The sequence below is a fragment of the Westerdykella ornata genome, assembly GCF_010094085.1.
Source record: "Westerdykella ornata strain CBS 379.55 unplaced genomic scaffold EI97scaffold_77, whole genome shotgun sequence".
Classification (NCBI taxonomy): Eukaryota; Fungi; Ascomycota; class Dothideomycetes; order Pleosporales; family Sporormiaceae; genus Westerdykella; species Westerdykella ornata.
The window spans coordinates 1-11,759 of record NW_022986927.1 but is presented as its reverse complement, the minus strand read 5'-3'; the positions used below and the strand labels follow the sequence as shown (position 1 = coordinate 11,759).

At 54.4% G+C, this 11,759-nt stretch overlaps 7 protein-coding genes across 7 annotated transcripts; 2 read left to right on the top strand and 5 right to left on the bottom strand.

Annotated features, from left to right (window-relative positions):
- Window positions 1-133: 133 nt before the first annotated feature.
- On the bottom strand, window positions 134-630 carry EI97DRAFT_438030 (uncharacterized protein). Its single transcript, XM_033799469.1, has 2 exons — window positions 508-630; window positions 134-452 (listed from the first exon to the last, which is right to left on the bottom strand). Exons 1-2 carry the CDS (start codon window positions 539-541, stop codon window positions 271-273), a joined length of 216 nt encoding a protein of 71 aa, XP_033648780.1. The 5' UTR covers window positions 542-630; the 3' UTR covers window positions 134-270.
- A 964-nt stretch (window positions 631-1,594) lies between these two features.
- Window positions 1,595-2,867, top strand: EI97DRAFT_438028 (erythromycin esterase). Its single transcript, XM_033799468.1, has one exon. The coding sequence runs from the start codon at window positions 1,816-1,818 to the stop codon at window positions 2,857-2,859; it is 1,044 nt and encodes a 347-aa protein (XP_033648779.1). The 5' UTR covers window positions 1,595-1,815; the 3' UTR covers window positions 2,860-2,867.
- A 260-nt stretch (window positions 2,868-3,127) lies between these two features.
- EI97DRAFT_303435 (uncharacterized protein) lies at window positions 3,128-4,691 on the bottom strand. The gene is made up of 3 exons (XM_033794544.1): window positions 4,273-4,691; window positions 3,869-4,222; window positions 3,128-3,808 (listed from the first exon to the last, which is right to left on the bottom strand). Exons 1-3 carry the CDS (start codon window positions 4,415-4,417, stop codon window positions 3,516-3,518), a joined length of 792 nt encoding a protein of 263 aa, XP_033648778.1. The 5' UTR covers window positions 4,418-4,691; the 3' UTR covers window positions 3,128-3,515.
- Window positions 4,692-5,330: 639 nt separating this feature from the next.
- On the bottom strand, window positions 5,331-6,742 carry EI97DRAFT_303433 (uncharacterized protein). Its single transcript, XM_033794543.1, has one exon. It carries the CDS (start codon window positions 6,480-6,482, stop codon window positions 5,487-5,489), a length of 996 nt encoding a protein of 331 aa, XP_033648777.1. The 5' UTR covers window positions 6,483-6,742; the 3' UTR covers window positions 5,331-5,486.
- Window positions 6,743-7,617: 875 nt separating this feature from the next.
- EI97DRAFT_463014 (aflatoxin B1 aldehyde reductase member 2) lies at window positions 7,618-8,754 on the top strand (the record flags this gene model as incomplete). Its single annotated transcript, XM_033801329.1, has 3 exons — window positions 7,618-7,675; window positions 7,741-8,217; window positions 8,288-8,754. The coding sequence occupies 3 exons, from the start codon at window positions 7,618-7,620 to the stop codon at window positions 8,752-8,754; spliced, it is 1,002 nt and encodes a 333-aa protein (XP_033648776.1).
- Window positions 8,755-8,975: 221 nt separating this feature from the next.
- Window positions 8,976-9,566, bottom strand: EI97DRAFT_345090 (acyl-CoA N-acyltransferase; the record flags this gene model as incomplete). The annotated part of the gene is made up of 1 exon (XM_033794769.1): window positions 8,976-9,566. A coding segment is annotated over one exon (591 nt), but the record flags the coding sequence as incomplete, so codon positions are not given.
- Window positions 9,567-10,059: 493 nt separating this feature from the next.
- Window positions 10,060-11,249, bottom strand: EI97DRAFT_438021 (uncharacterized protein). The gene is made up of 3 exons (XM_033799467.1): window positions 10,837-11,249; window positions 10,669-10,765; window positions 10,060-10,609 (listed from the first exon to the last, which is right to left on the bottom strand). The coding sequence occupies exons 1-3, from the start codon at window positions 11,050-11,052 to the stop codon at window positions 10,338-10,340; spliced, it is 585 nt and encodes a 194-aa protein (XP_033648774.1). The 5' UTR covers window positions 11,053-11,249; the 3' UTR covers window positions 10,060-10,337.
- Window positions 11,250-11,759: the final 510 nt, after the last annotated feature.

The window sequence follows — 11,759 nt, the reverse complement described above, 5'->3', positions numbered from 1 at the left end:
CTGTCTGTGCACCCGTGCTCAAACACACGGTGCCGTGCTCAGATGCACACACAGGTCAGGTCAGCTGGGCCCTGGGGCCGTGCCCGCTTCTGAAAACTCTGATCCGGCACCAAAGAGGGGTGAATTGCAGCTTTCTCCTTGAATAACTCTTGAACCAGATGCTGCAGCAGGTTGCAGCTGGAGATATTGGATCTTTGGGATGTCAAAAAGATGTGGTGCAAGTTTGGAGATGAAATTCCAAGCGGAAAAAATGTTCCAATGTTGGTGTTTTTAGCGTGAGGTCGTTTGTGGCGCTGCGAAAGGTATGATTGTTATGAGGTGCTCAAAAATCTTCTTCTCTGCGCTATATGAGGCCTCGGGAGGAGGAAACGAGCTTCCCTGATAGGTAGGGTGGCCGAAGATCCGTAGATGGCCTGAAAGAAGCGAATATGGCAGATACCCTGAGGCGAGTGGTGCGAATTTTTCTTAAAAAGAGCACGCGTGGCGTGGAGACTGACTTCGGCACAGGATGGCATGATGCCAGGAAAGACATAAGCGGCATCAATGTGGTTGCCCACACCCAGATGGGGCAGCGTGTCCAGACCGGTTGTTATTCATTTTAAGGCCGGCGATTCTTGGACCCTGAGGATATTTGTTTCTGGGGGGAACGGGAGGGGTTTTGGGGAGGAAGAGGGGGGGGCGCAAGGCGTGTGCACCAAGTGGTGGTGGTGGCGCTTTTCAAGCAGACGCAAGATTCAAAAAGATGTTGATGTAGTTGGGATACTGGTGTGGTTGGACATGAATGCGAATCGCTCTAAACCTCAGAGCTGTGCTAAAGCCGTCGCTGAGAATGTCGCCTTCACTATCGAGCTATCCAAACAAACAATCACGCCCCCTTCCCAGCCCATCCCATATAGTCCATGAAATTCGTCACTAGCCCTGTATTCTATCCGCCGCGTCCTCCAACAAGGCTGTCAGTGGCGACTTGCCACCCTTCTCCTGCGTACTTCCGTAAAGTGATCGTTGACGACATTGTTCAAAGTGGGCTTTGGGTCGCAACTGACCTCCATGCAATCTTTGTGCGGTTTCCCGTCATCGAAGTGTTCCTACCCAGCGCCATGCAAAATCAAAGATGACGCTCAATCGCTATACAAGCCTCTTCTACGGCGCTCTGATTACGCCTAGGAGGATTATAGGACGGGATCTCGGAGGAGTTTAGGTGTGTGCCAAGCGGTGAAAAGGAGTTCACGTGATGGCATGGCAGTGACGTAGGAGCACCAGACCCTGCCCCTCATCAATGCTGAGAGGCAAGACCATGTGCATCGCCACCATAAAGAGATGAATGAACTGTCGCCAGCTTATATCAATCCTATCAAATCTCCCCCTCATTTGCGTTCCCATACGCCCTCGTATTTTGCAATTGACACATGACATGCTCTTTAGTGGCCGATCCAAAATGCTATCGACCCTTATCGCTAGTAATTGCAAGCAGCTCCCGGAAATCGAAAGTAAATCTTTCGGCCCTTTCTTCGATACATTTGCAAACTCCAGGGTCGTTCTTATCGGAGTAGGTAAAGCGCTGCAGAACAGTGTAACGTCTCCTAACCCTGGATAGGATGCAAGGTATGGAAAATCAAGACTGGTCGATGCCCAGCTGCATGTCTTACGTGTTGCAGCCACGGTACTTCAGAGTTCTACCGGGCGCGCGCCGCCATAACGCAGCACCTGATTTCCGAACATGGCTTCAACACAGTTGCGATCGAGGGTGACTGGCCGGATTGCCATGAGATTGACAAACACGTCAGAGCCCATCCTAGCCATGCCGGCAAGACCCCGATGCCCGTTTTCAAGCATTTTCCAGAATGGATGTGGAGGAACCGTGAGATGCAGAACTTTGTTGACTGGCTCCGTATCCACAACAGTTCACTGCCTTATGAAAAGAGGGCAGGTATCTATGGGCTCGACCTGTACAGCATGGGGTCCTCGATCCAAGCTGTTATCCAGTATCTTCTAAAAGTGGATCCGGAATTGGCCAGAGATGCTCGAAAAAGGTATGGATGCCTTGACCCGTGGATCGCCGACCCTGCGCAGTATGGGCGTGTTGCCATGCTCAAGGGGTACGCTCCTTGCGAGTCCGGGGTGGTAAAGATGTTGCAAGACGTCCTTGCCAGTCGTATCGATTTGTCGTCCCATGAGGATAAGACTGCCGAGGGCTTTTTCGACGCCGAAATGAATGCTCGTTTGGTCCGCGACTCCGAGCGCTACTATCGCTCCATGTACTGGGGCGATGCCGAATCGTGGAACTTGCGCGATCAGCACATGTTCGAGACACTCCGGCGACTTCTCAAAGTGAAGGGCGGAAAAGCCATCGTGTGGGCACATAATTCGCATTTGGGAGATGCGCGCGCTACGGGTATGCGAGATCGACGTGAGTGGAATCTCGGCCAATTGTGTCGCGAGAACTTCAATTCCATGCCTGGAGAGGTCGCCATTATCGGGATGGGGACACACTCTGGCACGGTAGCTGCAGCTGACAATTGGGACGATGATATGCGAATCATGTCAGTCAATCCGTCTCGTAAGGACAGCTGGGAGCGCGTCATGCACGATACCGGCATTTCGTCGTTCCTCCTCGACCTCCGACCAGGCTACCAGGATGAGGAAGTCAGGAAGGCATTGGAAGAGGAGAAGCTGGAGAGATTCATTGGGGTCATCTATCGACCTGGAACGGAGAGATGGAGTCATTATGTGAAATCAAGCCTATCAAGGCAATTCGATGCGTTCGTCTGGTTTGACAGAACGAGCGCTGTCCAGGCTTTCGAGGTCCATCAGCCACAAGAAGCTGTTGAGAGGGGAGAAACATTTCCTTTTGGCTTGTAAGGACCGTCATTTGATATCGCTAACACTACATTGCAGCCTTGCAGGTGTCGCGAAATGGACTGGTTGTCCTCGCGTCACAAAACATGATTTCACGATAGCACGAAGGTTATAACAGGCTTCAGACTGTATCGTTATTTTCCGTGAGCATAACATGGAGCCAGACTGTAAATCAATCAAACAATGGATACTTCGCGTTATCTGCCAATCTTCACGTCTGAATGTGGGCTTGATTGGCTGATCGCGGACTTGTAGGATGAGTACTGTCGATATTCTATGTGATGTTATGTTCCCAAAGTTCAAGGCGTACAAGTTATAGTGTTCGGTGTTTATGAGCCCTAGCTAACAGGTCACAGAGGCTGTGTCTACATTGTTTTTCAGGGTAATAGGTTGCAGGTAGTTGACTTGCGCCAGATAGTTAACTTCATCTGCACAGGAATCGCAGCGGGGTGTTCAGGCGGGTGTAAAATGAAGCAGTAGGAAGCAGAAAACACTCTCTGCATAAAATCGGCGGGAGGTAGTACTGCGAACATCTTTAAGCCTGTCACTTGTAGACTTTAGCACCAATAGGTTTCTCCTATGGCAATGAAAATCAGTTCTCCTTTGGCTCGAAGTACCAGCTATATCAGCCCATTCCCAAGCTCATCCCTTCGGCCCTCTCAGCCACTCCACACTGCCGGCCCAGGCGGCTGGTACGTATCAGGAGCGCTCAGATACTTATTCAAATCGACCAGAATCCCCGGATCGCTGCTCTTATACGCACCCGGCAGACTGACCAAGGGACCAGGAGTTCCATTACCGCCACCAGTGATCTTGACCTGGCTGCACGAGAGGTAGAATTGCGCCTTGTTGGCTTGCATGGCCATGTGCAGGGCAATGTGCTCAACCCGGAGGAGGTACTCGCCGTCGGGAGTGGCCTTGGGGATGGTGGCGTTGACGGTCTTGTATTCATCTGGGGCAAGTTAGGAGAGTGAGGTTCGTGCAATATCCCCGGTAAGAGAGGAATACGTACTCTGCCCTGGCCAGGTCATCTGCTTATTCTTGTCCACAGCTGGTTTTGTGGTGTGGATTTTGAACCACACGGCTCCACTGCCGTCCCATGTCTTTGCACTCTGGCCTGCGGGAACTTTGGCGAGGTAGTACTGCGTAGGCCCCGGGTGATTAACCTGCTGTGTCGAGATGTAATGGATGGTCGCGCCTGCTGGGACCTCGGCGATATTGGCGGCGTTGGACGATGAGTAGCAGCGGATATCCCCTACAGTGGGGTTCTCAATGCCTTGCTTTGTGTTGTCATTCTTGGTCCGTCTGGTTACGGACCAGTCCTTCTCCTCGGCTTTGCCGTTGACAACGAGGCGGGGAAAGGTGTCTGGTAGCAGTCAGCCAATTGTCCGCAAGCACCTTTCCTGATTTACGTGCAGTGAGCTTGCGCTGTTGCTGCTGCGAGCAGCAGGCCCGTGAGAAGCTTCATGTTGCAGTGATGACAATACCAGTTGCTGGATGCTTGATGCATCACAGGGGAGATATCGCGATTCTTATAATTACTGCCAGCGTTACATCCCATCCAAGTTGCCAGATAGATATTGGTTGACGGCTGGAGGGCTATTCAATATAGTGCTCGCCTGCCTATTGGCGGAGAGGAAAGCATTCCCAGAATTTCCTGCTATGGCCTTGCTACGGTGGACTAGTCATTCGAGCCATGTATGGATGATGATGCGGCATGATTTATGCTAATTGTGGACTGCGCTTGGCCGGTAGTGCGTTGATTAAAACGTGCGCCGGGATACATTGCCGAGAGTGTGGGGAAACATACTTATAGAATCCAGTGACCGCTTCGTTAGATTGCAACTCCAATGCAATGGCTTGGACATGGCTCCTCTCCGTATGATGCATCCAAGAGAGTCCGTGTCCTTCCAGTGACTGTCGATGATTTGCAGGCAACTGCGAAGGTCAATAGCGTAGTGCGGATAGGACTATTTCCCTTAAGGAGAGCTATGCTATAGATCCAGGCTGTAATCGAGACAACCCATCATCAGGACTGCAACAAAGCTAACCTATGCGCCCATATCTGCCTGACTTTGAACGAATCGTTTGGGCGGCCAGGTCCTTCTTTCACAACCGGTTCCTGGAGTAACATAAGCTATCGCTGGGTGTAGATCGCGCATCGGGGCTCTTTGGATGCTGGTGTGCACACATGATCGAATGCGCATATTGAATCAAAGGACGGCATAACATGCAGGGTAGCAAGGATGGGGTTTGAATGGGGTATATGAATAAGAAAAGCGGAACGGAATGACGTCTCCCATTTCTACTACACCACATCCCAACTCGCACTTTGTGCTTCAGGAGCGTGCGAGGGTACTATTGCCGCGGTAGCCGGAATAACATAGACATTCACTATTAGGATTATCGCAGAAACAACACCAGAACAAGAAAAGGGTATCATATACGAGAGGTGATTGTGGGAAGGACGCCAGCGACCCTGGAGAGTAAGGAAGAAATTGCGGACCAATCGCACGCCTCGAGACTGGACGAATCCTCAGCCTCACCGGGGCGTAATCTGCTATTTGAGCACTTGACAGCAAGTCGCGAGGTGTAAGACCAACAGCATCCCATGGAAATAACATGAGCCGTCAACGTCTTGACCGCCGACGGGTCGTGCTTGGTTCCCCATAGCCACCAGAGGTTTGGGAACTGCTCACACAATCCCAGTTGAACGGGATGGTAGATGTCGGAATAGCAAAGCCGTGGTACTGTTGCACGCGTTCCCTCCTCGGCGGCGGAGACGGATGCGCAAAAGCTTCACGCCGCAGATCTTCAAGAGCCTGATTTGTTGCGGCAAGAACGGCGAACCGGCGATCAGGCGTTCGGTGGGCGGCCATGTTCGGCGTGCGCGACCGAGCTGAGCGTCTGCTAGAAGGCTGTCGTTCGTGCTGACCTGATGTACGATGGTGGCGATTGTGGGATTGAGAAGGCTGGGGAGCATCGGTATGGTTGGTGGGTGGAGGATACGCTCTGGAGGCACGATGCCTTGGTGGTGCAGAGTCCACTGTTTGATAATGGCGAGCGCCACGTGACCCTGCCTTGGGCGGGGGTGATGCGAATAAGGACCATGCTTGAGCGGAGGTGTCCTGGCGCATGTCCCTTTTGGAGTTTGAATGTCGGGGTGGATCCCGTTTTGCGCCGCGACCTCTCAGCGTGCCTTGCGAAGTGTGCTTCGGGTGGCGCTGCCTCTCATGGGGGCTTCGGTGCGGTCGAGGGTTTAGTAGAGTCTCTTGGGACGAGTGACTACTTCCGGGATGCACAGTTCGATGCCACATGTTGGGCACTTGTACGTTCAAAGCCGGTCGGTTCTGTACTCTGGCTCTGTGGGTGTTGCGCTGCTGGGGTTCGCGCCGCGCGCGGCGCTCGACATATTCCCGTCGCGATGGGGTAGGCGTCACAGACTCCTTTGATCTTTTCGACCTGGTTGTCTCTCTTGATCTACGCTTCTCGTGGTATTCGGCGGCGACCGGCACGCCATCTCCACGGAGGGGATTCGAGGGTGGCCTCCTCGGCTTTTTCTCAGTCGACGAGGTGGACTTTGGCTTCTGCTTGTTTGAAAGGCCAAAAGGAAAACACCAGCACATAGCGAGTCGCGAGCAGGTCTCGGATCGCTATGCGCCGGGGGAGCTCTCAACCGGCGGAGTCAGAAGGCGATGGACTGCCTGATGGCATACAAGGAAGGAGAATCGGCGGTACCAGGATCCCCGTCGTGCGACAGATGCAAGGCAATACTTATTGAGGTTGCACAGACGATGGATAGATGGCAGACTAGACTGGGACAAAAAATGGGACTTGTTTCAGACGAGGGGAGACGAGCAAAAGCGTGATGAATACAGGAAGAGAGACAGACGGAACGAGAGGGGCCATGGCCGACATGTAGCTTCCAATGAAGCTTGGAAGCACCTGTGACTGCATGGCTCGAGGCTAAGACAAGATGGGAATCCTACAATAATGGGTGAGTGTGCCTGGAAACCAAAGAGTGAATGAATTATGGGGTGGGGGGAAGCTCGAGAGTCCAATCAAGCGGCGGCATGCCTGATGGATGTGCTGGAACGCAGCTGATTCGTAGTGCTGGCGAGAGAGGTGGCTGACGGGGGCCATGTGATGAATGGGTTTCTGCTGCTCTCCCCCCAGCTGATGGCACTTGAGAAACATAAAACATGGAGGAGAGGAGAGGAGGGTGAAATGAGGGATGCCGTGGAAGGAGTAGCATGGTGGAGGGTCTCTTATAGTATAGGCAAAGAGACCGAACTGTCGCCACTTTTGTTCCTGCGCTGGTGCTGTCAGTCTACTGCTACGTGGCACCTCATCTGCGCAGAGGACTGACGGGCCGGGGCGGGAAAGATGCCAGGGCACTCGTGTCGATGATGCTGCTTCGGGGGAAGTGTGATGGCTGAGGGTTCCAAGGTTGGCTGCAGCTGGATACAAGGGGTGAATGTTGGATGCAACCTCGGGAACGGGCCTCGCGGATGCACATGCACTGGCTGGGCAAAGTCGGATCACGTCGTTGGCGGGGGATGTCTTATCGTTATCGCGGTAACCCCACCGAACCCCGCCATCCCCTCCCCCGCTCTGTCTCTCGGTCTGGATGACATTGACATCTCTGATGGGAACCTTGGAAGGCACAATGTGGCCCACTCAATTACCCAAAAGTACACACTCGTCAACAATTTACACCCCCTTCCAACCTTAGTCTCTAATCGATAGCCTGCCTTCGCCATGCCACTCGTTGCGCAGAATCCCAAGGAGCGAGTCATCCTCGGCTTAATGACCTTTGGTATGCCCAAGAACCCAGCACTCCCACTCGCACATGGCGTCTAACCGTCCCTTCTCCTCCCTCAGGCCCTGACGCTTCCTTCGGAGCTCGCATCACCGACTTCAACGACTACACAAGATGCCTCGACTACTTCCAGTCCCAAGGCTACAACGAAGTCGACACCGCCCGCACCTACGTCGGCGGCAAGCAGGAAGCCTGGACCCGCAACGCCAAATGGCAAGATCGAGGACTAACCCTCGCCACCAAAGTATATCCCTACGAGCCCGGTATCCATAGGCCCGATCGTCTGAAGGAGCACGCCTGGACCAGCTTCAAGGAGCTGGGGACAGACGCCGTCGATATCTTCTATCTGCATGCCCCGGACCACTCGGTGCCGTTTGAGGAGACGCTCGAGGCCGTCAATGAGTTGCATAGGCAGGGCAAGTTTGTGCAGCTTGGCCTGAGTAATTTTGCGGCCTGGGAGGTGGCCGAGGTGTGGAACATCTGCAGGGAGAGGGGGTGGGTGAAGCCCACCATTTATCAGGCAATGTATAATGCCATCAGTGAGTCGTCGATCCCCGGCCGCTCTGTCACACATTCATCATGGAGGTACGTGCTGACGGAACATGGCAGCGCGCTCCATTGAGGCGGAGCTGATTCCCTGCTGCCGAAAATACAACATCGACATTGTTGTCTACAACCCCCTCGCCGGCGGCATCTTCTCAGGCAAGATCAAATCCAAGGACATGGTCCCGGACGAAGGCCGCTTCTCCAACAAGGCCGAGAGCGTAGGGGCCATGTATCGAGAGCGATACTTCAAGGATTCGACGTTCGAGGCGCTCCGACTGATCGAACCTGTGGCCGAGAAGCATGCTCTGAGCCTCGTCGAAATCGCACTGCGATGGTGCATTCACCATTCTGCTCTCAAGACAAGGGCAAAGGGAGGCAACGACGGCGTCATCATTGGCGCGTCGAGTTTCGAGCAGCTGGAGAGTAATCTGAAGGATCTGGAGAAGGGACCTCTGCCAGACGAGGTGGTCAAGGTCCTGGACGAGGCTTGGCTCCTTGCGAAGCCTACCACGCCAAACTATTTCCGTTGATAGTCGATCGAAGACGCTGGGTGGCCTGCTTGGCTCAAGAAGCGAGATCGAAGTGCATGGCCTGCGTATGCGCGGCCCAGGAAGAGGTATATCCAGTTCGAGCTTGCCAATATTCCAGAAGAAGGTCAAGCAGCCGCTTCCTCGACCTCCTTCGTAGCAATTTCCACGTGATCCCCCTTTCCCTCCGTCTCTTTGCGCTCCATACCGCCGTCTTGCTTCTTGGGACCCCTTCTTACCATGTTATGCTCCCCCACGGGCACGAAGCCATGGTGAAGATAGACGGGCCTCCCCATTGCCGAGGCCTCGAGGTACAGGGGCGTGACGGGGTCGGTGGCATCGGCTTGGTCCATTGCCCATTTGAGCAGAAGGCTTCCTATCCCCCTCCCTTGGAACTCGGGGAGGGTGAGCAGCGGTGCCAGGTACCAATGCGGCTCGTCGCCCATGACCTGCCGCCTGATCTCATCGTCGGCGCGGCACCTGCCGTCCCAGTAGTCGACGTCGACGCCTGCCCACATGTCGTCGACGTCTTGCTGGCTCCAGTTGTGCTTGTCGGCCCAGTGGAAGAAGTCGGTGGCCGAGCGGCGCCAGACATTGTGGATGGGGTGACCGGGAGCCATCCAGCCGGCCAGTCCAGCGATCCTGCTAGTCGGCACGTGGGTCGCCTTCACCCAGTACATGTTGGGGTGGGAGAGCGAGGGGCGAAGGCGCGTGGCGAGGCGGGTTTGGCGGGTCGATTGAAGGGGCGGACGGAGCGCTGGAGGCTCCCTCTGGGCCCACCACTCCTCGGGGAAGGCGGCGTAGAGAGCTGCTGCCTGTAGGGTAAAGTTACTGTGTATTCTAGGTGCGTGGCAGAGCAGGGCGGAGCAGAAACAAAGGTGATGATGATGATGTATTGGGCAAGCCGGACATACAATCTCCTCGGCATCGCTCTCAACGCAGAGCTCGACGCGGACTTCGGAAGGGTCCAACCTGGGACGTCTCTCGTGGGTTGCCGACATGGTCGAATGATTCTACTCGAGGCTGGAACGATTGCTACGAGTTGGGGACTTGGTCGGTCTTATATTTCCTCGCTCTCTCTCCACTACTGAGACAGCTAGGGTAGGCTGCAAGCCCCGCTTGGAGATGGAGATGCAGCCTATAACCGGATGAGTCATCCACTATATAAGCAGACATCCATGGATGACTGTGTGCTGTAAAACTACTGTAGATGGTACAACCAGAGGGAGACGTAACCAGAGGGGAGACGTCAATCATCACCGGGGGGAGGTGGGGGTAGGAGGGGAGAGGAGGGGGGAAGAAAAGCGGGAGACGACGGTTGGATGCCCAGGAGGTGGAGCCCGCCCGCCAGGGGGCATAGCCTTTATCACGTGTTTTGGAGGACCACCACCAGTTGACCTGACCCTGCAGGCTCCCCGCGATAGACCTATGAAACCGGTTATGGACAGATGAATGAATATTGAAGCCCTCCCTTCCACTTCAAGTCCCTTAGAATAATGTTGGTATCATGGCGTCACGTGCTTCAATCCTACAACCTCCAGCTTCCCAAGGTTGGAAAGCGAATCAGAAGAATCCCCCCCTCCCCACTACTTCTCGTTATTCTTCTCGTCCAGGCAGATGCACATGGCAGCGACGAGGGCCATGTCGACGCCCGGGGCCACCGTCACGCCATACGTTTGCTGCCCGAAGAAGATGTCCTTGCCGCTAAGAATCTTGCGGTCGATGCGCGCCACCACAATTCCTCCCTGCGTGGTATCGACGATATCGGCCTGCGTGTCGAAGAAGTTGCCCTTCATCAAGAGTTCCTCTTGCTTGCCGTTGCTGGATACGAACGTCGCGATGGCCTTGCTACCAAGGACTGCCGTTTGTCAGCTTCGTGCCTCGCGACCCTAGCGTCATCAGGGGAGAAGGGCGTACGCGCAAACTTGCTCTTCACCTCCATGATCTTCCGGCCCGAAGGGTCCTTGATGGCAAACGTCGTGTGGATATGAAGATGCTCCTTGCATATGTCAAACTGCATTTCTATTTGTCAGGACCACCAGCACTTGGAACATTCATTGAAGCCCTCGAGGTGCACTCGCATACCATGTGATTCCCGGCCATATCCGTCACCTTCTTGCGCCCGGAGATGGACAGCACGCTGCCCTGGACCTGGAAGAGGGGCGTTCCATTGGCGAGCTTGATGCTGAAGCTGTCGCCGCTGAGGGACAGCACCTTTTCCTTCAGGACAATGGTCTCGGTTTGCCGCGCAATGAACGATTGGAAGACGCCAATGGGCTGAGGCACAGGCGCGAGAGCCATGATGGACCAACAAGGAGATGGGCGTGGAGAGTGTACACGGCAGGCAGGTATCGGAGATGTATCCTGTGCAAGTATTGTTGGGAGCCAGCCCCCTTAAAAGCTTTTGGCGAGGTGTTGAGGCACTTGGACACTGAGCTGAAAACGTCCCCAGGCTGTTCACTGCCTGTCAGACGAGACTTTGGGGCCAGTCGTTTTGAGGCTGCCACGACACAGCCTTCCAGCCCTACCGCCCTACTAATCGGGCCCCGACGGGTCGCTTATATAATCGAATTTTCCTGCGGAAAATGCCCCCTGCGCAGCAGGGGGCCTACAGGCTCAACGATAATTATAAGCTCAACAATACTATATAACAAAACCTATAGATTCCTGTTTGCTTCGTAATTCAATCGCAGTCAATCTCAGGGTTGCGCACCAGATCTCCTTCCTCATTCAGAATCCACGCATATAGCTCAGGTGGAGGAGGACTGCTGCCCATCTCCTTCATCCGCTGCTCCTCCATAAGTTGGCGCTGCCTCTTCTCCCAGTGATTATCTGACTGCCAGCGAGATACATCCTGTTGAATTGGAAGGCCTCCTGCTTCCAGGCGTAGTAGCCGTTTTTCAGCTGCCTTGCGTAGTTTTGGGAGTAGTCTCTTAAGGCAATTCATCTGCTTCCGAGTCTGACGCTCCTGCTTCTCACGGAGCAGGTGCAGGGCAAGTTCAAGCTCC